Consider the following 23,348-nt stretch of genomic DNA (forward strand, 5'->3'; position numbering starts at 1 on the left):
GGGCTCGGTTCCTAGTTAAAACTAGGAGATAAAAGTTAGTTCCTGGTTTCGAGGTTTTCTTTTATTTTTGGCTGCCTTGGGTCTTTGTTGCTGCATGCGGGCTTTCTCTAGTTGCGGCGAGCGGGGGCTACTCTTCGTTGCGGTGCCAGGCTTCTCATTGCAGTGACTTCTCTTGTTACGGAGCACGGGCTCTAGACGCATGGCCTTCAGGAGTTGTGGCACGTGGGCTGAGCAGTTGTGGCTCTCGGGCTCTAGAGTGCAGGCTCAGTAATTGTGGCTCACGGGCTCTAGAACGCAGGCTCAGTAGTTGTGGCTCACGGGCTCTAGAGCGCAGGCTCAGTAGTTGTGGCATGCAGGCTCAGAAGTTGTGGCTCTCGGGCTCTAGAGTGCAGGCTCAGTAGTTGTGGCACACGGGCTCTAGAGCGCAGGCCCAGTAGTTGTGGCTCACGGGCTCTTGAGCGCAGGCTCAGTAGTTGTGGTGCACGGGCTTAGATGCTCTGCGGCATATGAGATCTTCCCAGACCAGGGCTCGAACCTGTGTCCCCTGCATTGGCAGGCGGATTCTTAACCACTGCACCACCAGGGAAGCCCCTTAGTTACTGTTCTTAAACTGAAATTTCCTCATTATCATTCTAAAAGTTGCTGCACAAGGCAGTGAAATTTAGACAGTTTCCAACTAGTAGGTTGTTAAACTTTTAGGGAAGGTTTCCTCAAGGTTTTTAAATCTATAGAAAACTTCCTACCCTCTGGTACCCACCTCCACCCCCGTACTGCACGCTGACATAGCAACAGCAATGTGGTTTAGGGACAACAGAGATATTCCTAAGTCTAATTTAGTGCTGCAGTAAGGAAAACATAAACACTTCTTCCTTTCAGTCATAATAGGAGCCTAAGAATTTATGTAAAATTCTCTTCCATTTCACGTAATTGTTCTTAGGGATAAAAATACACCAAAATCAGGCTTTAAAAAAGTTATCACCCATATTTCATGGGGACGATGAGCCAGTTTCCTAACGCACTTTCCAGGAGGCTTAGGAGGCTCATGCTTAAGGGCTCTTTATTCCGGCTCTGCCCAGACCCCTCCTCTCCTCGGCACAAAGATCTGAAGCCAGACCCGCAGCTGGTGGGCCGTCCAAGCCAGTGCAGGGTCCTCAGGTGCAAAAAGGGACACTGGGAACACCCGCCACCTCTGTGGAGCCCTGGGCATGGACCACGTGTGGCAGGTAGAACTGGGGGTGCTTTTCCCACATTAAGTAGTTCATGCAGAGACCCCAAAGGCGGGAGAGGACTGCACTGCAGGGGCTTCTACGTGGCAGAGCTCAATTTAATGAAATAAAGTTAAAGGCCATGGCATGCATGTTTTGGACCTCCAGAGTCAGATCCTGAAGTGGTTTCCAAGGCAGAGAAATAGTTCCTCTTATTCTATGAAAGTTAGTGTGTCTTATATACCTTGCAGTTAATCTTTTAAGTTCATTTGTATCCTTATAACACTTTAGATATCTGTTATATCACTTATAACATCACTTACTTTATATTCTTTTTTAAAAAATGTGTCCATCTGGGCTGTTGGATTGGGAACTCCTTGATAGCAGTGCCCATCCCCATCATATCTGCACCACACTGTCTGGCACAGAGCAAGGCCTTAATAAACGTGGCTGGATCGAGTTGGTAAACTAGTACGTAAAACTGACGTGATTTAATGTCTGTAGTACAGAAGCAATCCACACTGAAGTACCCATTTCCAGCAATCTTGAAAGCAAATAAAGCATTTAATTTTAAGCAGCTCTAGTTGAACTTGGTTTTGAAAGACAAATCTGACCATCATTAGCAAATGGGTTTTGTTTTTTTTTAATGGAAGTTTAACTTTCCTCCTCTGTATTCTAAAATGCTTCAAGAAGTTTGCTCCACAGTCAGCCCATGACTGATACTCACTGCTCGCTTATTAAATGCTAAAAATCTTTTTGCCATGCTTTTCCTGTTCATTTAGCACTTTGAGATACATGTGACATAGCGAATAGGATATGGGCCCTGGAGTAAGACGGACTGGGTCCAAATCCTGGAGTGACTTTGGACAGGTCCCTTTCACCTCCCCAGGCTCAGTTTACCCATGTGTAAAAGGGGACCCTGATAACACCTCACAGGTTCACGGTGACGTTTAAATGACCGTGTCTGCACGTGTGTGTACACGTAACTGCCATGTAGCATCACTTGTTGTTAATACAGAAGGTTTGCTCTTATTAGCAGGACAAAGTCCCCGAAGGAGCTCACAGACGCTTTCAAAGACAATGCAGGGGACCCTTTTATTAAAAGTAAAGGCACATAGTTTTAGTTGGCGGTAACAGTTACTTCTAAAACTAATTTTTTTTTTTGCCAGTTCTTACAAGGGCTATAAATAATGGTTCACATCTTGCTTTCTTCTACTTAAAAAAACAAAGAAATTTAGTGCTATTAAAGAGTAAAAAAAAATTTAGTAAAAAGATGAAGATTAAGGTACTGGAGACCTCGAGGATTTCAATTTTCTCTCTGCGTTCCAGCTACTATTTTTAAATGCAAGCAATTACAAGGCTACTCACCAATTTATGGCTTTAGGGACACAGAACACTGGTGTTTAAGCCACTTCCAACTTAAGTGATTGATAGTGATAAAAATGCAACAGTGATGTAAACTATATACTTTGATAGCAAGTTTTCTAATTCCCTATAGGCTGAGTCTCGTCAAAAATGAATTGTTAGAACAATAGAGATATTCTACTCTCTGCCCACCCCTCTTTAATGCAACACTGATTCTGGAAATTTTTTGACCTAGTGATTACAAGTCCATGGTACACTTAGCAGAAATAGCAGCATCCTAACAAAAAAAGAAAAGTTCTAGAATCTAATAGAAATGAGAACATTTAAAAATACTCAACTGCTTAATATCCCTGTGAATGATCTCCTAAGTCTTTGAGAGTTTAACTTTGGTTGACAGGTCTAGTATTTCTAGTATTTTAATATGCCCACATTCTTCGTCCACCAGAGAAACCAGAAATAAGCTGGACACTTAGTATTCTAAATAAATTCACGTAGCTGAAATGTTTTAAATGAAAAGGAACAAATGTTAACATCAGACATTGTCGACGCAGACGTACACCCAAGTGTCAGAGCCACTCGATTTATCTGCCCTGGAGGACAAATGAGGTTTGACTCACAACATTGGAAAACCACGTTCACAAGAAGCAATGGGCCCCTGCCCACTCGGCACCCCACGCCTCCACCCCACATCCCTGGGTACCTTCAATGAACACCTCGGCTGATGTGGTGTCAGAGCCAGCGGGGTTCGCGGCCAGGCAGGTGTAGCGCCCTGTGTCGTCCTCAAAGGCCTCGGCTATGACCAGTGTGTGCAGGTCGCCCCCGTCCCAGCGGATCTGGATGTCGGGACTGTCGTGCAGCTCGATCCCCTCACAGAACCATCTGCTGGCCAAACGGAAGTCCCAGGACAGAAGGGAGAGAAAGGAAAAGGGGACGTTTAAAATAATAAAGCAGAAGTGAAAGGCGAGATGCTATGTAACGAGATGCCTGTCTGATAAAAAAAGACCTGTGTCCGTGTTACTAACCTTACTAAATGCTATTACATTTGAGACCATGAAATGCATGGCTAGACAATTCCCATGGGTTTTCTTTGTCAAGCACCTTGTACATTTCATCAACCTGGAAATAAGGGACATCATCACACTGGGAAAGACCATTTCAGTTACAAAATGAAAGGAACACAAGTTCCAAGTGTCTTACAAAAATGTTTTATCACCAGTGCCTCTCATGTCTGTTACAATTTTATCTATTGTTCTTATCTAAAGAAAAATATGGAAGTAATATAAACATTGTGCTCAAAATACTTAATGTATAGTATCAAGGGAGACACTGTCATGTTACAGACCCTGGGCAGCAATGTTCCTGTTGACATGGTCAGCTGGGCAGGAACAGAGTTAACGCCTTCCACATTTCTGATATTTAGAGAAACTTCCAGCAGCGTGCCCGTCCCCCATGATGCGGGCAGGGGCAGCAGTGCTCTGTAATTCATTCTTGCTGGTCTCACCCCTTCCCATCGACCAGGCCCTTGGTATGGGAGGTGGCAGGTGGCCAGACTGTTTCTATGTGGGTTCCCCCTCACACCCTTTCCTTTATTCCCTGAGCACCTCAAACTCTCAACAGGATTTTTACAAAAAAATACAAAGCTGCCCTAACCCTCCTCCCCACAAACGTGATTTAGTTTTAAAGAAATACGAAGGAACGTGCCACTGACAACTAAAAGGACTGAATTCTCTGGGACAGAATTGTCCATTTAGCTCTTAATCAGCACTGAGAGATTTTCCCTGAGTCTGATCCTCTATAAAATTCTTTGGACTTGGCATCCTTTTTATGTCAGTGAAAACTAACCTTTTCTGCATTTAGATAGCATAATATAGGCTTCTGTCTATATTTAGTCTGAAAGTTAATAAAACAAGCCAGTTTGCTAATACTTAGCATATTAACTCCAGAAACTATATTAAAAAAATAAGTACGGGATATTTGGAAAAGAACAGACATGACTTCGGGAATTAAAAACCATATAAAGGGCTTCCCTGGTGGCGCAGTGGTTGAGAGTCCGCCTGCCGATGCAGGGGACGCGGGTTCGTGCCCCAGTCCGGGAAGATCCCACATGCGGTGGAGCGGCTGGGCCCGTGAGTCGTGGGAGGCCCGCATACCGCAAAAAAAAAAAAAAACCAGCCAACTGAGCATCTAATGCAATGCAAGGTATATTGCTTTTGAGGCAGTTGAGAAGGGCAGTATTTCATGATTCTGAGTAGTTTGTGATTTCCTTTGTTTTTGTAAAGTCCTGGAGAACATTCTGGCCGAGAAACATTTTCTAGTCCCTCCTTCTCTGCTCTTTCCACAATCACAGGCCAGATCCTCACACCGCCCCCCTGCCCGGAGAACTGTCTATGGCTCCAGTGTTACTCGACCTGAAGTCTTTTAATTGATCTCTTCATCCCTGGCAAGCTATGGAGTCTTTATCCTGTGGCAGGTGAAAGCACTCGACACTCTTCCCTACATGAACCATTCCCTAAACTTTAGATCTTTATTGTCTGCTTTCCTATAACTTGGCCCAGGTTTTCTTTTCTATCATGTTCCTATCCGAATCCTGTTTCTGTCAGGTATCTGCATGGAGTTCTCGTTTCCTATGCAGCCCTCATGTATGACCTGCTTCCTCTCTGCTCCCTGCAATTCTCCCCTCACCCTCGGTGCCCATCCCACCCTGGAGCTGCTCTCCTCACAAGCAAGTGAAAGGTGCCTTCAACAGACTCAGCTCTACCGAGCACACGCTTGCCGGGCATCTTCCACGTGGACAGCACCATGTCAGGTACTAGAGGCCTGGAAGAGTCGAGCCTGGTGGACTCTGGAACCGGCCAGAGTCTAGGTGTCTGTACGTTACCCAGGGTGAGTTACACTGCCATAAAAAGATAAGAACCAACTGTCAGAGGGAAAATGAGGCATGAAAAAACACAATTAAGGTTTTAAAGAGAGGACGATTGATTGCCTTGGTTAGATAAGCTCCTTGGGACACCCCTGCCGGCCACCCCAGGGCTGTGACACCCTGACCTCAGGCTGTGCACACAGCCTGCAGGCCACCACCTGCTTTCCTGAGGCCCGTGAGCCAAGCCATGGTTTCCATGTTTTTAAAGGTGAGGAAAAAAATCACAAGAGTTATTTTGTGACACATGGAAATTATATAAAGGTCAGATTTCAGAGTCTATAAACAAAGTCTTGGGGGATCACAACCGTGCCCTTGAACTAACACAGTGTCTGTGGCCACCTTTGTGCTGCAGCAACAGCTGGGTTGTTGGGCCAGACTGCACGGCCCACAAATCCTGCAACACTTATTATCTGGATTTTACAGGAAAAGTGTGGTCCTTGGACCAGTGAGTGGCATCAGCACCATTTAGGAGCTTGCTAGAAATGCAGAATCTCTGGAGGTCTCGCAGAAAACTAAAAATAGAACTACCACATGATCCAGCAATCCCACTCCTGGGTATATACCCTGAGAAAACTATAATTCAAAAAGATACATGCGCTCCAATGTTCACTGCAGCATTGTTTACAACAGCCAGGACATGAAAACAACCTAAATGTCCATCGACAGAGGAATGGATAAAGAAGATGTGGCACATATATACTATGGAATATTACTCAGCCATAAAAAAGAATGAAATAATACCACATGCAGTAACATGGAAGGACCTGGAGATGGTCACAGTAACTGAAGTAAGTCAGACAGAGAAAGACAAATATCCTATGATATCATTTATATATAGAATCTAAAATATGACACTAATGAATCTGTCTATGAAACAGAAACAGACTCACAGACATAGAGAACAGACTGGCGGTTACCAAGGGGGAGGGGGTAGCGGAGGGATGGATTGGGAGTTTGGGGTTAGCAGATATAAGCTTTTATATATAGAATGGATAAACAACAAGGTCCTACTGTATAGCACAGGGAACTATATTCAATATCCTATGATAAACCATAATGGAAAAGAATACTTTAAAAAGAATATATATATATATAACTGAATCACTTTGCTGTACAGCAGAAATTAACACATTGTAAATCAACTGTACTTCAATAAAAAAATTAAAAATTTAAAAAAATAAAAGAAATGCAGAATCTCGACCACCATCCCAAGCCCACTGAGTCGGTTCAGACCCCAGTGATTCACATTCATGTGAAGGGGAAGCAGTTCCGGTCTGTCACGCATGGACCAGGCCAGCCTGCATCACGGGGCCTGCATCATCACTTCTTGAGCAGAGAAGCCGTATTGTATGTGTTCTGTATCTGCAAAAATATGTTCTGTTTGTTTCTCTCTCCTCTACACTCAAAAAATTGTAGCCTTATTCACTTGACAATTGATACTATGTCACTTCCTATCCTCCGTGGTGTTTCTTTATATCACTATCTGAGGCCTAATGCATTTAGGCCTTACTTCCTCATCCAGGAAATGGACTCTCTTTCATTGATCCATAGCGTACTGCACCTAGTTGGTGCTTTAAAAATACTTACTACCTGCCACTTGTTACTTTAGAATATGCTGCCCAAGAGAAACAAATGGTGAAGGCTCTGTGGCCTAACAGATTTGGAAGATGCTACCTATTATGTACATGTATATGTATATATCGCTCCTTCATGTAATTAAGATTTTCTTATTAAAGGCCCTGAGAAGTCCTGCAGAAAACAAATTAGTTTAATGTTGTTTAATCCAGCATTCATTCATCTTACTTGGCCATGCGACTCTTTCTCATTTTGCATCTGCTAACATCCCGTGTGTATGTTGCACGATGCTTTTCTGGCACATTCATCCCATAGAGCCTGCGGTTTTTAAAAAATGAATTAAGACCAATTATAATCTGGGACTTCCCTGGTGGTCCAGTGGTTAGGACTCGGTGCTTTCACTGCCATGCCCCAGGTTCGACCCCCTGGTTGGGGACCTGAGATCCCGCAAGCCGCATGGTACAGACCAAAAAAAAAAGACCGATTATAATCTGAGCAATGATGATAAGTGTAAGCCTGAAGAACATGATCAGTAAGCACAATAAAGCACTTGAACTACACTGAACACTGGCAAAAAGGTTCAGGTACAAATGCACTCCGGCCACAGCCTAACACACCTATCTGGTCTTGGGGATGGTGCCTCGTGACACCAACATGGCACGTGGTGATGCGGGTGGTGCTTACAAACCCCAGGGATGACCTGGCTTTTGCTTTTTAAACACTCATGCTTTTTGTTCTCCAGCTCCATGGACGACATTTTTAAAGCATCTTAGGTTGTAGCACGTAGAAGAAATAGCGCAGACAAAAGACTAAATTTGTCTAAATCAGGCAGCAAGCCTAAGACTTAACGTGAGTCATTCTGTGGCTTCGACACCATCAGGGAAAGTCAGAGCGTTACAGGCCCAGGAACTGCCACTGGGCCAGTTCTACACTGTCGGGATGGGGGCTGTCAGGGTGTGGCCTGGGGGAGGGGAGAGGCTGCAGATATCGAGATGGGGGGCCTCCCTGGGGCACCAGGCAGGGCCCATGGCTCCAGCCACTGTTCACATAAACGTGTGTCTGGTTCACGGCTGGAGCTGCAGTGGCCTCACAGGGATGTTCGGCAGAGACCGTAGGAAAAGTCGTTCACCTTCCCGGTCCAGGCTCTTCATCTGAGGACAGGAGACCTCGCTATAAAGCTTCATAATTCTGAGGTTCTTGGTGAAATGAAAAGGTTGTATATTTAGTGAATGCATGAAAAATACTTCAAGAAATGATGGAGGAAATTATTTGATGAAAGGTATAAGTCATGAACGGCTTTGCTTCTTTGAAGGGTCCGAGCATATCGCGGTGTTTCTGAGGCTATGCACCCACATCGGGTCCCTGACCTTGTCATGACCCCCACTGAGTCCTTCACCTTCTACGGAATGAACTCTGCCCCTGCCTTTCTCTCCCACGAGGACAGAGGCTTCGGCGGGGCCCGGCCTCATGGCCGTGCTCACGCAGTTCCCCAGGGCTGTGAGCTCCAGCCCCGCATCCGCACACGGCACCTACTTGGCACGTCTTTAACCGTCTGTGTTTCTGACGCTTTGACGTGCTGGCCTGGTTGACCCCGGAGACGTGGCCCCTCCCAGGGCTGCGGGTTCCTGGAGACGGTAAGTGACACCTTCAGGCTCCTTTCCAGTAAGACTCACCAACCCAGAGCCCATCCCCGTCCCCCCACAGGCCCTCCCACTCGGCCACCGTGCACCTGCTCTAACGCCCACAGCCAGGCAGTGACAAGCAGGACAGCCCGGAGTCCAGAGCTGATGGCCCCATTCAAAGCAGCCCCGGGGCCTCCCCCTGCCCCACCCACCAACCTTTCCTGCAGGGACACAGTGAAGGCTCCCCCTCCCCTTCCATTCTGCCTCCCGACCCACCCCAGGGACCTCCTATCCTCCCCCACCCCATGGCGCAGGGAGCTCCCTGCTCCGGGGCCTGTGAGTAATACAAGCGTTTCAGAGGCATCTCCTCCTGACCTGTCAGCCTCACCACACCTGAATGATGACAACACCTGCTTTTTCATACACTGAACTCATCAGAGAAGAATAAGCTTACAAATGAAGACAGGCTGGAACAGATAAGTCGTTAAAATAACACCTATGGGGCTTCCCTGGTGGCGCAGTGGTTGAGAGTCCGCCTGCCGATGCAGGGGACGCGGGTTCGTGCCCCGGTCCGGGAGGAGGATCCCACATGCCGTGGAGCGGCTGGGCCCGTGAGCCATGGCCGCTGAGCCTGCACGTCCGGAGCCTGTGATCGGCAGAGGGAGGGGCCGCCAAAGTCGTATCTGGTCATTTCTGCCTGAAGATGTCCTCAGAGGGAAGTTGATCTGCTCTCACCTACTCAAACTGAAGTGCAGCTACAAGGCATAGCATGAAACTCAAAATCATCAACTCCACGCATATATCAGAGGAGGAAACCGGTCTTCTCCACTCTTCTGTAGCCGATCAAAGACACATCACCTTCTTACGTGACCTAAGAAATCCTGAAGGTTTGAAGTCTGGACACCATGAGGTAGCGGATGAGCTAAAGTCACTTTATTTCATTAAATTTCTTAACATTTCCATCAGCTTCCTGGCAAAGAACTCGAAACACTTACTATTCTTTAAAGAAGAGGTAAACGTCAGGGCTGTTGATTCAGTTTTGACCTGCAATTTATCCTCCATTAAATTCTTATTGCTAGTGCGGCTTAAGACAAGCTACGACATAAACACACAAAATCAACGCAGCCCGGGTGTGGGGAAGGCATGGCACGGGTGTGACACTCCGCCACCCGCCCACCCCCCCACCCCACCTCCCGTCCCGAGGCAGACGTCATTAACAGATCAGAATGTCTTCAGCTAGTGGAACCGAGTGCCTCAGAGTGGCAGGCGACACAGCAACCGAAGCGCAAGCCTGTAATGGAACACATTGCCGTCCTCACCTTGGTCTCCTAGAAGACACATTTCACTTCCCTGCAGATCCTGAAAGCTGCTTCTATTTATTACAAGGTGAGAGTGGAAAGAGACCTTGGTTGAGATGCAGCCGTGTGGAAACATGTCCTGTGCTAAGACAGAGCCTACTCGGGTAGAATTCCGCTGAAGGGCACCTGGACATTTTTTCATCCCATTTCTGATACCCGGAAGCCATTTATTTAGTGGACAGGACACTGGACAGCGCATGAGAAAATCAAATCCAGCTATCTATATACCCATGCTGTACCTCTGATAAATTTCAGCTTCCTGTCATACTTCTGATCTGTTACTATAAAATGGGAAACACGTATAATACAAGCTCACAGCTAGGATGAGGTGATAAAATGTTTGGGAACAGTGATAGTTCTCAAGGGCTTATTTGATTCCAATGAAGGGAAAGAGAATGAATCCTTATTAAATGCCTATCATACGCTATGTGCTTTGCAAATACGGCCTCGTTTTACCTTCCCACAACCTTGTGAGGTAGTTGTCATTGTACTGAGGATACAGGCAGCTCCCATGTATCTACAGAACACGGACGATTAAATCCAGGCAATCTGCACATTTCCTTTTCCTCAATACTTGCAGTTTCACCTTTCATGGAGCCTTTTACTATGGATAGAAACAAGCTGTGACAAAGTTTCCTGGTTCTTCCTCTAATCTCTGTGGAGCCACGAAGCTGCTATGTAATTGCCACCCGACAGCAGCTGGGAAGCAAACCTTGCCCATCCGTGCGCCTGGTAAATCCCCAGTGAAAAGAATGAAGAGATGCCCGCGTCACAGCAACCCAGTTGAGACTGGTTGTCAGATTTTGAGGCCACTAAAGGGGGTATGAAAATAACCCTGCATTAGTTAGAAATAAAATGTAAACGGGTTAGGAGATGCAGTCTCATTCATTCATCCATTCACTCATCAAGCAATCATTTATTCATCCATCAGGGGGCTGACTGCACTTCAGTTCCAACCCAGGGACTGGCCAGGGTACAGATGGCAGATAAACCGGGTTTTTCATCTCATGAGACTAGTAGTAGGGAAAACGGAGAAGAAATCCCGATTATAGACATCAGCTCATCTAATGAAACTGGGTTTTCCTACCACATGGAAGCAGGTACTGCTTCAAAAATCTTTCAAGGTTGGTTACAGCCTCCAGCTTACAGATTCAGCTTGCTATACACAGAATACTTGGGTTGAAATCAATTTATTAGAGACAGGATAATGTTGATGGACTCCGTGAGTCTTGAATTTTTCCTTTTTATTCGTAAAGGATTATAACACGTAGGAAAAAAAAAGGACTGTAGCATTTAAAGCTCTATAAGATGGCGTATTTCTTTATTATTATTATTCTGTGCTGGATTTTGAAATCAACAACGTTTTAATATACATATACATGTATATTTCTTCTTGTGGCCTGTCTTTTTCTCCTCGGGATTTTTTTCAATCGTTCCAGCCTAAAAAATGAGACACTGCCAGAAATTCAAGGTTCCTATTACGGCACCAGCAGGATGTGGTAGGATTGAAATTCAAGAAGGTGTTTTACACAGAAGAGTTTCCTATTTAATTGTTCACTTTCTACATTTCGAGGTGAGGTTAAATGTAATGGCTGACTTGGTCTGAGTCCGATGTTGGAGGAGACCGCCTGCATCTGACTGCAGTCCTGGGAACTCCTCAGTTGGGGTGGAGAGGGGTCAGGAGAGTAAGCCAAATCAGGGGCATCGCAGCTGCTTCTGAGCAAGTGGCTGTCTGTGGAGACCACCAGAGGTTTCCATTTTGGACAGCGTAGGACAATTTTAGCGTTTACAGTGTGGCTTTCCTTGTTTCCTGCCCTTCTGATCCCTGGCACCTGGCAGGCTGGCTAAGAACTGCATACTGGAGCTGGGATATACGTCTGGGCAAGCTCAGAACACTCTGGTTTTCCAAGACAGGGGAAGAGTGCTGGTTTTTATGACACTAAATTCAACTGCTAAATGAGAGGAACTAACAAATCCACTGGCAAAGTAGAGTTTATACTTCCCAGCATGGGAGATGGATAGTTTATGTTAAAAAACCACATATAGCAGCACTCGGCTTCCAAGCTGACTAGTAATATCTATTCCAGTACTACCACTTAAAAGGAAATATATATTTTAGGACTCACAGTTTCTTTTGGTGTCCTTATTTTTCTGTACCACAACGATGTGTCATGGAAATTTTCTGCACCCTGTATTTTAAACATGTGGCTTTTAAAACGAACAAATCTGACTTATAAAACTTACAAAGCTTCATCAGTGGAGCATGGCTAATATTCTCCAACGCTGCTAAGGAAAACGGTAAATCTCCGAAGTCAGTTAATTGAAACAAGGAGGCCTTATGAAATGAAAGCCTTTAAAAACAGTTGAGTTTTCATTCTCTCTTATAAGGCAGTTTCCTCACGCTCATGGGGAAACCGAGTTACATTCAAAGTTTTCTGCTTTGCTTCTCCACTGATTCGTACTTCTCAGAAGAAGTCATCTGCAAAGGGTGTCAGTGGTGATCGCACAAAGGCAAATCCAGCCCACAGCGGCCCCTTCTCCGAAGCGCAAGCAGCCACGTGGCTTCATGCAAGCCTGTGCTTGGAGAAAAGGAAGAAACCGGCTTCTTTAATGCTCATATAATGGAAATAAAGGGTAGAGAAAACACCAGGGACAAGAGTGGTTCAGCAATGGTTCCATTTTCCAGGTGCCCTTTCTCCCAAAGGAAGGGCAGCTCTCTGCCCTGAGCTGGAGAATCACCAACATGAAACTGGCAACCTCTGCCCAGCACGAACCCCGCTCATGCCTACGCTGACAGGCAGGCCGTGTGCCAGTATCTCACTTCACGCATCCTCAATTAAGCACCAATTAATTTTTATGGAGCAGTTTTTGTCTTGTCACCAAAGATTTCTTAATTCTTTACATGTGTTCCCATGAACCACAAGACACACCATGTTTATTCTGTCGAGTGGATTTATAGGCAGACCAAAGTGAAGTTATTCCTTGGCTAAATCTACTATGGCTATAATTTCGTGACCGCTTAGCTTGAGGGCCAGCAGCTACATCTGTGTGGACAACAGATGTACTTTAACCTTAGGGTCCAAAAGGGACCAATAAATAGATTGATGTTTTGACATTCAAAGCCCAGGAAATGATAAAATAGATTCTGAACTGAAACCAGACTCACGTCTAACAATTCAAATCTCTAATCATCACTTTATCTCCCAAGACAGGAAGATAGAAGATGTGGGGTGGCAGCAGGGGATCAAGTAGCCCAGAAAAAATGAAACTTCAAAAATAATTTGCCCTTGTTTTGTTCTGACCATGAGAGGTCGCCTCACGTCTGGACACTGTGAACAGGCAAAATATTTAATCACTGTCCCTAACACACAACTGTAGAAACACGCAAGCGGAATTTACACCAAGTCCGTGTGCTGCCAGAAGCTATTAAAACCTCAGGCTGCTTCTAATCGGTTCCACACTGAGAGGGTAGTTAGCGGATTAGGGCTGGGAGTCTGCAGTCCGGTTCTGGTTCTGCCTGGTCCCTAGACCAGCCGAGCTGAACAAGACCCAGTCCTTCTCTCTTTGGGGCTGAGCTTCCTTGTTTGTAAGGAATGAACTAGACCCCCGTTTCCTCCAATGTGTCCCTAGAAAGTAGTTCTGCAGCCAGTGGGCAGATACCGTTGAAAAAGTCTTCTGCGGCCTATTGGTTTATGGAACACCAGGGAAACCAAGTTAAACATCTGTTTTTACTATATAGCTTTTTAGCACTGTGTGCCAATGTGCACTGAATTTCCAAGACAGAAAGATGGCAGGCATCACTCTCAATCCTACTGGACCACAGAACACGTGCCTCGAGGATCAGGTTGAAGATTTAGCGTGATGTGGACACACACTGGGTTGAATCATCACTCAGATCCCATCTAACCCTACGACAGTGACATTTGATACCTGCCTCCCCTTTACGACTGCCTCTTCCAGTGCCCATGATGGCATGCGTGAGATGCCTCTTTTTCCACCAGCCCCAGAACGGGTTGAGTCCTTCTCTGGGCAGCCACTCCCAGTTGGCTAGACTTGGAACCTGAATCGAGACATATTTGCCATGCTTGATTTCACAGGCTATGTTTAAACATCATTTTCTTAGGAGTCAATGTGACAAGCTGATTGCTAACCTCCCAACTATCCCTGACTATTAACTCTAAGAATTTTCCTTCCCCTCTTTTTTCTGACAAGCTGCCATTTTGCCATGGCACATGAAGTTACTGGGTTTTCCCTGCCTTTGTAAAATGCTCAAGGTGACCATACAATATAATGTCCAAGTCAGGGCATTTCTGAGTGAAATGACAGGAGCACACAGGGACTGTGGCCAGCAAAGCCGTGTAGACTTCACTGCCAGAGCAACGTGAAAGTGTGGCTTTGGCTTTAGTGGCTATTTTCACTCTGTAAATGTGATTCATTCCCACGAGTGGACAAAAGCAAGTCTCACGGAACACGAGGGGAGGAAGGTCCCCAAACCTCCTGTCGCTCATTCACCAATTCCCAGGTTAAAAAGTAGGTTCATCCTCACTGATCATCTATGCAAGCACAAAACTCAGTCAGCTTGACCTGACAAGTCGCTTCAAAGCTACCTGCAGGATGAAAACATGCTGGATGTTTCCAAACCTTCCAAGCCTGGGAACCTGGAGGAGACGGCTTCACCAGACAGCAGAGGTGCAATTTCAGCTACTTTGTTGCTGCGGGTACAGCATGTAATCATTAGCTATTGTAGCTCCAGCTGTACTCCAAAGGGGATAAAGTGGGAGGTGGTTTATTAGAAACACAGCCTTCTGTGCTTCTGGAACTTGTCCATTCCATACAACGATTGCCTCGGAATTAGGAAATCCCAAAGGGACTAAAACAAAGGCAGGGACGGGGCAGCGGGCCCTCCTGCTTCCTCGACCCCACGGATGGGTGGAAACACACACAGAACAGTTCTGCTCCGACTCCTGCAAAGCCCCAGAGTTAACTGCGTGTGACAAACCACGACACTGAAGACGTCTTTCCCCTCGGCAGGGGAACACCCCTCCTCAAAGCAAGGTCCAGGAGGCCTCACCTCCCACTCTTCCCAGTGTGTGAGCTGGCCCCGGTTTCCGGCCTTGACGGTGCTGAGGGGCAGAAGACGCAGGGGCACCCCTTTCTGGAAAAGCTGCACCTTTTAGGGTTGAAAGGGCTTCCTTCTCTGTCTCCCGTCTCATCCCCAGGGAGCTGCAGCCACAGGGGAATGAGAGGCAGCCCCGGGCAGGCGGCTCCTCGGCAGAGGCTGGGGCCTCAGGACCTCCCGTACCTTGAACCTCACGAGCCCAGCCTCCCGAGCCTCCGTGAAGCTGACGTGAGCGCTGAGGAACCACAGACACGTGGAAAGCAGAGCGCGCGTGTGTGAACTTCACGTGCATGCCGGCCTGCTCAGGGACCCTGTGCACACATGGGGCTCCAAGGTAAGTTTTTCCCAGGGGACCCCCAGCAAACCACCCCATCCCAACGCCATCCCTTGAGCCCACTCTGTGTGCCTTCCAGCCGCGCGTGCAGACTATTCGATCACAGAAGGGTCAGGGGTGGAAGGAAGCTCACTGCTGGCAGGGGGTCTGCTCCCATCAGCAGCAACTAGACACAGAGTGCCTTCCGCATGTGCAGTACACACAGCCACACACACACAACCACACACACAAACTATACACACAACCACATACAGCCACAACCACACACACACAACCACACGCACATAATACAGCCACAACCACATACAGCCACAACCACACACACACACAACCACACACACATAATACAGCCACAACCACATACAGCCACAACCACACACACATAATACAGCCACAACCACATACAGCCACAACCACACACACACACAACCACACACACATAATACAGCCACAACCACATACAGCCACAACCACACACACACACAACCACACACACATAATACAGCCACAACCACATACAGCCACAACCACACACACAACCACACACACACAACCAAACCACACACACACAAAACCACACACACACATACCACACATACACACAAACACACACACAACCATACACACACAACCACATACAGCCACAACCACACACACACAACCATACACAACCACAGATACACAACCATACACACACAACCACACACACACACACCACACATACACACAAATACACACACACACAACCACATACATACACACACGGCCACAACCCCCCCACACACACACCCCTGGATTCAAGGTCTGACTCACGCCTGGAATCAAGTTCCGGGAGGAGCCTCACACACCCTGGAGATGCTGTTTGCAGTTACCTTTCTGACTACAGCCACACAGGCGGTCAACAGCAGCAGCTGTCCCCTTCCTCCCAACAACCTGGAGCGAATACAGACTCCTGCATGTGCAGAAAAGTGAGCTGTTTTCCGGGACAGCCACCGGCCCTGCTCCGAGCCTGGAGGACCTGCACCAGGGCGGGAGGGGCCGGGGGTGTGAGCGGGGCGGGCCGACCAACCGCACCTCGTTTTATTTGGCTGTTTGAACAACAAACAAAGTGGCAGGTTCCGCTGCAGTGGGCTTTTCTGAGCAAATTACCTACAGCAGGTATTTCATCCCAACAGGCTACATTTCTAAAAAGTGTTAAAATTAACGTTACAATCGGATGCAGACTTAACCCCTTTTCTTTGAAAAATGTATAGACTTCCATGATGAGAAAGCTCTCCTTTCTGACCCCCATCTGCATGCCATTATTTAGAGCTTATATTCTGCACGCCCCGAAGCTACTGTGATCACACAACACACAGCTTGTGAACTTCAGAGGGACTTGAAGACTTGGCATAAGACAAAACAAGACAAAAAACTCTGAAGCCCTCGTGCGGCGGGGCAAGGGGCAAGCCTTTAGCAAACGGTATTTACTAGTTACAGAAAACGGTAACAGTTCCTCTGCTTGGATAGCAAAGAAAAATATGTGCTTTTTGCATTTTAAAAATGTCCCTACTGAGATTTTTTTAAGGCCCCTCCCGCTCTCGAGTCGGAGTACCCGAGCAGCTGCCGCCAACTCCGGGTCCATCGCCGCTTGCCGCCGACGCCCGCCCGCCCGCCCGCCCGACGTGTACTCCCGATTCCTTTCGGTTCTAAGTCCAATATGGCAACTGTCAAGGATCAGCTGATTCAGAATCTTCTTAAGGAAGAACATGTCCCCCAGAATAAGATTACAGTGGTTGGTGTTGGGGCTGCTGGCATGGCCTGTGCCATCAGTATCTTAATGAAGGACTTGGCAGATGAACTTGCTCTTGTTGATGTCATAGAAGACAAACTGAAGGGAGAGATGATGGATCTCCAACATGGCAGCCTTTTCCTTAGAACACCAAAAATCGTCTCTGGCAAAGACTATAGTGTGACAGCAAACTCCAAGCTGGTTATTATCACAGCTGGGGCACGTCAGCAAGAGGGAGAAAGCCGTCTTAATTTGGTCCAACGTAATGTGAACATCTTTAAATTCATCGTCCCTAATATTGTAAAATACAGCCCACACTGCAAGTTGCTTGTTGGTTCCAATCCAGTGGATATCTTGACCTATGTGGCTTGGAAGATAAGCGGCTTTCCCAAAAACCGTGTTATTGGAAGCGGTTGCAATTTGGATTCAGCCCGGTTCCGTTACCTCATGGGGGAAAGGCTGGGAGTTCACCCATTAAGCTGTCATGGATGGATCCTTGGGGAGCATGGAGACTCTAGTGTGCCTGTATGGAGTGGAGTGAATGTTGCTGGTGTCTCCCTGAAGAATCTGCACCCCGAATTAGGCACTGATGCAGATAAGGAACATTGGAAAGCAATTCACAAACAGGTGGTTGACAGTGCTTATGAGGTGATCAAACTGAAAGGCTACACATCCTGGGCCATTGGACTATCTGTGGCAGATTTGGCAGAAAGTATAATGAAGAATCTTAGGCGGGTGCATCCGATTTCCACCATGATTAAGGGTTTGTATGGAATAAAAGAGGATGTCTTCCTTAGTGTTCCTTGCATCTTGGGACAGAATGGAATCTCAGATGTTGTGAAAGTGACTCTGACTCCTGAGGAACAGGCCTGTTTGAAGAAGAGTGCAGATACACTTTGGGGGATCCAGGAAGAGCTGCAGTTTTAAAGTCTAATATCATACCACTTCACTGTCTAGGCTACAATAGGATTTTAGTTGGAGGTTGTGCATATTGTCCCTTATATCTGATCTGTGACTAAAGCAGTAATCTTAAGACAGCCTAGGAAAAACATCAATTTCCTAACATTAGCAATAGGAATGGTTCATAAAACCCTGCAGCTGTATCCTGATGCTGCATGGCACTTATCTTGTGTTGTCCTAAATTGGTTCGTGTAAAATAGTTCTACTTCCTCAAGAGGTACCACTGACAGTGTTGCAGATGCTGCAGTTGCCCTTCAAACCAGATGTGTATTTAACTCTGTGTTACATAACTTCTGGTTCCTTTAGCCAAGATGCCTAGTCCAACTTTTTTTTCTCCAATTAATCACATTCTGGGATTGATGATAAATCCAGTATTGCATGTCTTGTGCATAACTGTTCTAAAGAATCTTATTTTATGTACTATATGTATCAGAATAGTATACATTGCCATGTAATGTAAAAAAGAAAAATCAACATAAATAATGCAGCCAAGTATTTGTTATACCAACTAAAACAATAAATAAACCTTGAACAGTGAAAAAAAAAAAAAAATGTCCCTACTGAGAAGGCCTCCATGTGTGTGCTGTGCAGGAAAAGAACAATATACTCCAAATTTGTCTTGTGGAGGATTCTGATTCCCACAGCCCAATATGTGTCTGGGGACGTCCAGAGCCTATGAGCTCTGCCTCGGCCGCCCCTCTTTGGGGCTCCTAAGCGTCGCTTGGGAAGAGGAAGAGTGACCAGTATCTCACTCAGTCCTTTCAAGTCTGTGCACCTTGTGAGAAAGCCTTTCCTCACTACCTATCATTCTGGCAGTTCATTGGCTGGGGAGGTAAGAGTTTACTCTGCTCTGCACAAAGGTGCAGGGTCCGAGCTACACCTGAACGCTGTTTCACACTCATGCCTTTTCTCAATTCCTTTGCTAAGAATTATCAGTCTCCCTCTGATCTTAATGTTTCGTTGGTCCAGTTTTTCCAGGTTATATGAATCTAGGCTTAAAAACATTTGCCCGTGTACTAGGTCAGATCAATTGTGAAGGATCTAAAAAAGTTCCCTGAGGTTTCTTATGGCTAAAATGATTCCCTACACCCAGAGCTGAAACAGATAGAAATGAGCTACTGAGTTCCTTGTCACGAGATCTACTGAAGGTGGAAGAACAGGTGGCAGGTCCTGTAGAAAGGATCCAAGAACTGGATGGATAATTGGTTGGGAGACTAGGATGCCTCGGGCTCTAGCCTTTCTCTTAGCAAACAACAAGCAGCTGATGAATTAAAGTGGGACAAAAGATCTAAGCCTGCTGCACTGAATACTGAACTAATAAGAACCTGCTGTATAAAAAAAATAAATAAAACTCAAAAAAAAAGAAAGGCACAATCCTCTTAACTATGATGCACTAATGAGATTAGCCTAATTTAATCAAGATAATGAACTTTCTGGGGGCTTTTTAATTAGGATGGTTTATTAGGGATGTATTAACTGTTAAATGGAACTTATACTCAGCACACAGACTGCTACAATGTTTCCTCGTTTCTAAACAGTTTGTATCACACAATATCTTTTAACAAACGATTTCACACTTTGTACAAAAACCTGGGTCAATTAGAGTATTTCCTCTAAAAGAAAGGCTTTTGAAATTTAGTCATATTCCTTATTCATTTGATGTGTACTAAAGTTTCCATTTTCTTTTGCTGAGGTCCATGTTTGAGCTTTGTTTCATAGACTTTAAACATGTTTGTTAGGAAATCACATGCTCAAATTCAAATCCAACACGGTGTCATTTAATTTTTCAAAAGTGCATTTGAGAGCTCTGAAGAGACATACAAATGTTTGTCATTTAACTAAAGAATAATTTTCATGAAATTTATTTTGCAAATGTACTCTGATGGTTTTCTGAATATCCTACACTTCCCCCCATTTTTTATGTCATTCTTATTTTTCCAACACTCTTCTTGGAGAAGAATCACACCACCCAAAAGGAAAGAAAAATCCCGACTTCTGCTTGGTATTCGACCACCAGCAGAGGCGTCTGTATTCTCTGCAGAAGTGTGTGAGTGTGTGTGTGTGTGTGCGTGTGTGTGTGTGTGCGTGTTCACAAGCTCCGTCCCCCCCTCAGCATTGCAACCCCCCAGGCTTCTAGCTTCTGTGCAGAAGTTCCCACCTGCCTCTGCCCTGTCATGTGTTGTCCATTCTCAGTGCTGACGGAAAACAAAACTAAAGTAAAACCAGCCCTTTAGGGCATTGTGCAGAATCACTCATCTTTAAATTTTCACTTTTTTTTTTTTGCGGTACACGGGCCTCTCACTGCTGTGGCCTCTCCCGTTGCGGAGCACAGGCTCCGGACGCGCAGGCTCAGCGGCCATGGCTCACAGGCCCAGCCGCTCCGCGGCATGTGGGATCCTCCCGGACCGGGGCACGAACCCGTGTCCCCTGCATCGGCAGGTGGACGCTCAACCACTGCGCCACCAGGGAAGCACTAAATTTTCACTTTTGTTCAAAAGTAACTCTCCTGAATACAATGCAAAATGTGTATTTGTGCTCAACATGTGTAATAGGCAGACACTCATCCTCACGACCTCTCACTTTCTGAACCGACGCCCCTGCCACTGAGGAGTAGGAATTCCTCCCTCTCCCTACCCTCTTCTACCTGTAAAGCATCATTATATTTCTAAGTGACTAAGAACTAAAGTATTTAATAGCTCTGAAGTTCTGGTAGGATTAGAAAGAGGTTTTTGGCCAGTGACTAAGGAGTTAAACTTAGACATTTAAAGAAAATGTTAAATCTGTTGCCAGGTCGATTGCTGCAAAGTTAAAAGAATGAATTTGCCCAACACTCTGGAGCCTAATAACGTAATTGTAACTAACATGCTGAGGAGATGGAACGTTTCTCACACAGCTTCCCATGTGATTTATTGACCTCCGCACAGTAATTCTTCAGCGGTTCGTAAGACCAGAATTCACAGATTTATTCCTAACTTCAGGAAAAATTGACCTCACTCTTGAACTCTATGCCTTCTTGCATCAATCTCTGAACCGTAAATTAGCTAGGCTAAATCATCATCCCGAGAAGGCCTCCACCGCACTTCCTGGGGGACAGAATCCGGTTTTCCAAAGTTGGGACTGCATCACTTCATCTTTGGAAAGCCGTTTGTAAGTACATTTATATATTTAGCAAATAACATCATCAGAATGCACACACTTCACGTGAAGGAGGACAGAAAGGGATAGTCAGGAAGTGTTGTTATATGATGTGTGTAGGGTGTGCAGGATTCTTGGGGGCAGGTGGAGGAGGCCAGGGGCAGGAGTTTCCCGCTTGGGAGCTGTTTGAGCGTCTAAAAGGAAATGATAAAAATATAAGCTAACACTCTTATGCATTGAAAATGATTGTAACTAATATGGGACTAGGAATTGGTGTAACCTTTTAAGAAGAGAATTTGGCAACACGAGCATTTAGATACCCAGGCATCTGACCCACTGGTCTCATATCTGGAAAGTTAGGTTCACACAAGGGCACAGGACACACGAAACATATATGTACATAGATGTGTGTTTTAGCATTTTTTAAGTATTAGGAAAACACTCATCTTGCCTCAAATGTCCTTGAGAGAGGAAATGGCCGTTCGATTTTGGCATCCCACACAATGCAGACTTTAAAAATCCTGTTAGATGAAGCTGTCAAAAGTGCCTCGTCCAGCCGTGGAGCAGCTAAGTCCGTGCGCCACAACTACAGAGCCCACGTGCCATGACTACTGAAGCCTGAGCGCCTAGAGCCCATGCTCTGCAACGAGAGAAGCCGCCGCAATGAGAAGCCTGCGCACCGCAACGAAGAGTAGCCCCCGCTCACCGCAACTAGAGAAAGCCTGCGCGCAGCAACGAAGACCCAACACAGCCAAAAATAAATAAATTTGTTTAAAAAAAAAAATGCATCGTCCAGTAAAACCGTAAGAGTAGAGAAGGGGACTAGACCTCTGGGGGGTCAGACAAGAAACCTGTAGCTTTTCGGTTATACTGAGCGGAGGGACTGAGGCTGAGCAAAGACAGAGGCCTTTTCACTTTTCACTGGGGAGCTTCCTGTATGATTTTTTCTTTAACCATAAGCAAATATTCCTTATACACATTAAGCTTATTAAAAATGTACAAAAAGGACCCTAAAGAAAAAAAACATGGCACTATTAGAATATCCAATCTATACAGCATTTTAAAAACTGAAAAGGAAATCTATACTTTTTAGGACAATGATGTCCTGTTAAAGGACTTGCATTATCGTTTTGTCAACTTCTTGTGGTCTTCGACCCATATTCTACTTGTCCCTACCTCGTAAGGTTGTTAGAAGGCTTAAACAAGGTAATGCATGTCTAACCTTTGGCATGAGGCTGGATGCACTGTACTCGAAAAAGGCTAGCCAGCTGATACAACTTCTGACAAAAGCTAAGGGGACCATCCATTGTCGGGGCACAGGAGACAAGTTAAGGAAAGTCTCTGACTCTGGGTGAACACAACGGAATGCACGTCCTCTAGGGCAGCTACCTCCATCTGGCTGATATCCTAATGTGCTTGAAATATTTGTCTTTATTCTTTGTCTGTGAAGCTTCCCACTGCTAGGAGGGCCACTGCGTGCTTTCTAAAAACATGGTCCCGGTAAGAATTAAAGAGACTTGATTCAAGAAAACAAATGTTAGCATATTGTCCTATACACTTAAGTAGACGGTCCTGAGACTGGATCTCGTGATGCAAAGAGATGCTAAAAAAAAATTCACACCAGCCAGGGGATGCTCTCGTCTTGCTTCCGGGAGTGGGTGAAAATACCAAGTGCCTCAGAAATGAGCATCTGCAGAATGTGGCACGTTAGGGTTGAATTCTGTTGTGTTTCCTTAACGACCAAGCAGTAGTTTACAGGAAAATTCTTGGCTCTGCTGAGTCAATGTCCCAAGAACAGGATGCCTTTTAACCACAGAGTGATGCCTGCAGAGGTCACAGGGACCTGGGTTGGATCGTGAAGATCTAGCTGGGAGGACGCATCAGCTCCCCCTGGAGCAAACACAGGCCCGGCTGTGACGAGCCGAGGCCCTGCTCACACACAGCTTTACTCCGGGCGGGTAGCGTTTGGACAAGGAGCTGCAAG

The 23,348-nt window shown here is 45.9% G+C and overlaps 2 protein-coding genes across 3 annotated transcripts in view; one reads left to right on the plus strand and one right to left on the minus strand.

Annotated features, from left to right (window-relative positions):
- PALLD (palladin, cytoskeletal associated protein) overlaps positions 1-23,348 on the minus strand; it is a gene marked incomplete at its 5' end in the record, with an annotated part of 393,811 nt that overhangs the window by 236,795 nt on the left and 133,668 nt on the right. The window contains one exon of the mRNA XM_082843562.1: positions 3,271-3,449. Within this exon, the coding sequence (XP_082699688.1) occupies positions 3,271-3,449 (179 nt within the window). The remainder of the gene's footprint in view (positions 1-3,270; positions 3,450-23,348) is intronic.
- On the plus strand, positions 17,083-18,781 carry LOC309963665 (L-lactate dehydrogenase A chain-like). Of its 2 annotated transcripts, XM_082842177.1 has the most exons (2): positions 17,088-17,896; positions 18,154-18,781. In XM_082842177.1, the coding sequence occupies exons 1-2, from the start codon at positions 17,198-17,200 to the stop codon at positions 18,286-18,288; spliced, it is 834 nt and encodes a 277-aa protein (XP_082698303.1). In that variant the 5' UTR covers positions 17,088-17,197; the 3' UTR covers positions 18,289-18,781. The 2 variants fall into 2 exon arrangements, with proteins under 2 accessions (XP_082698302.1, XP_082698303.1); XM_082842176.1 differs by having other exon boundaries at positions 17,083-18,781.

This window comes from Leucopleurus acutus (assembly GCF_964270905.1).
Source record: "Leucopleurus acutus genome assembly, chromosome: 7".
NCBI lineage: Eukaryota > Metazoa > Chordata > Mammalia > Artiodactyla > Delphinidae > Leucopleurus > Leucopleurus acutus.

Coding starts and splice junctions, on each gene's coding strand:
- LOC309963665 (XM_082842176.1), top strand. CDS start 17,198: ATGGCAACTGTCAAGGATCAGCTGATTCAGAATCTTCTTAAGGAAGAA.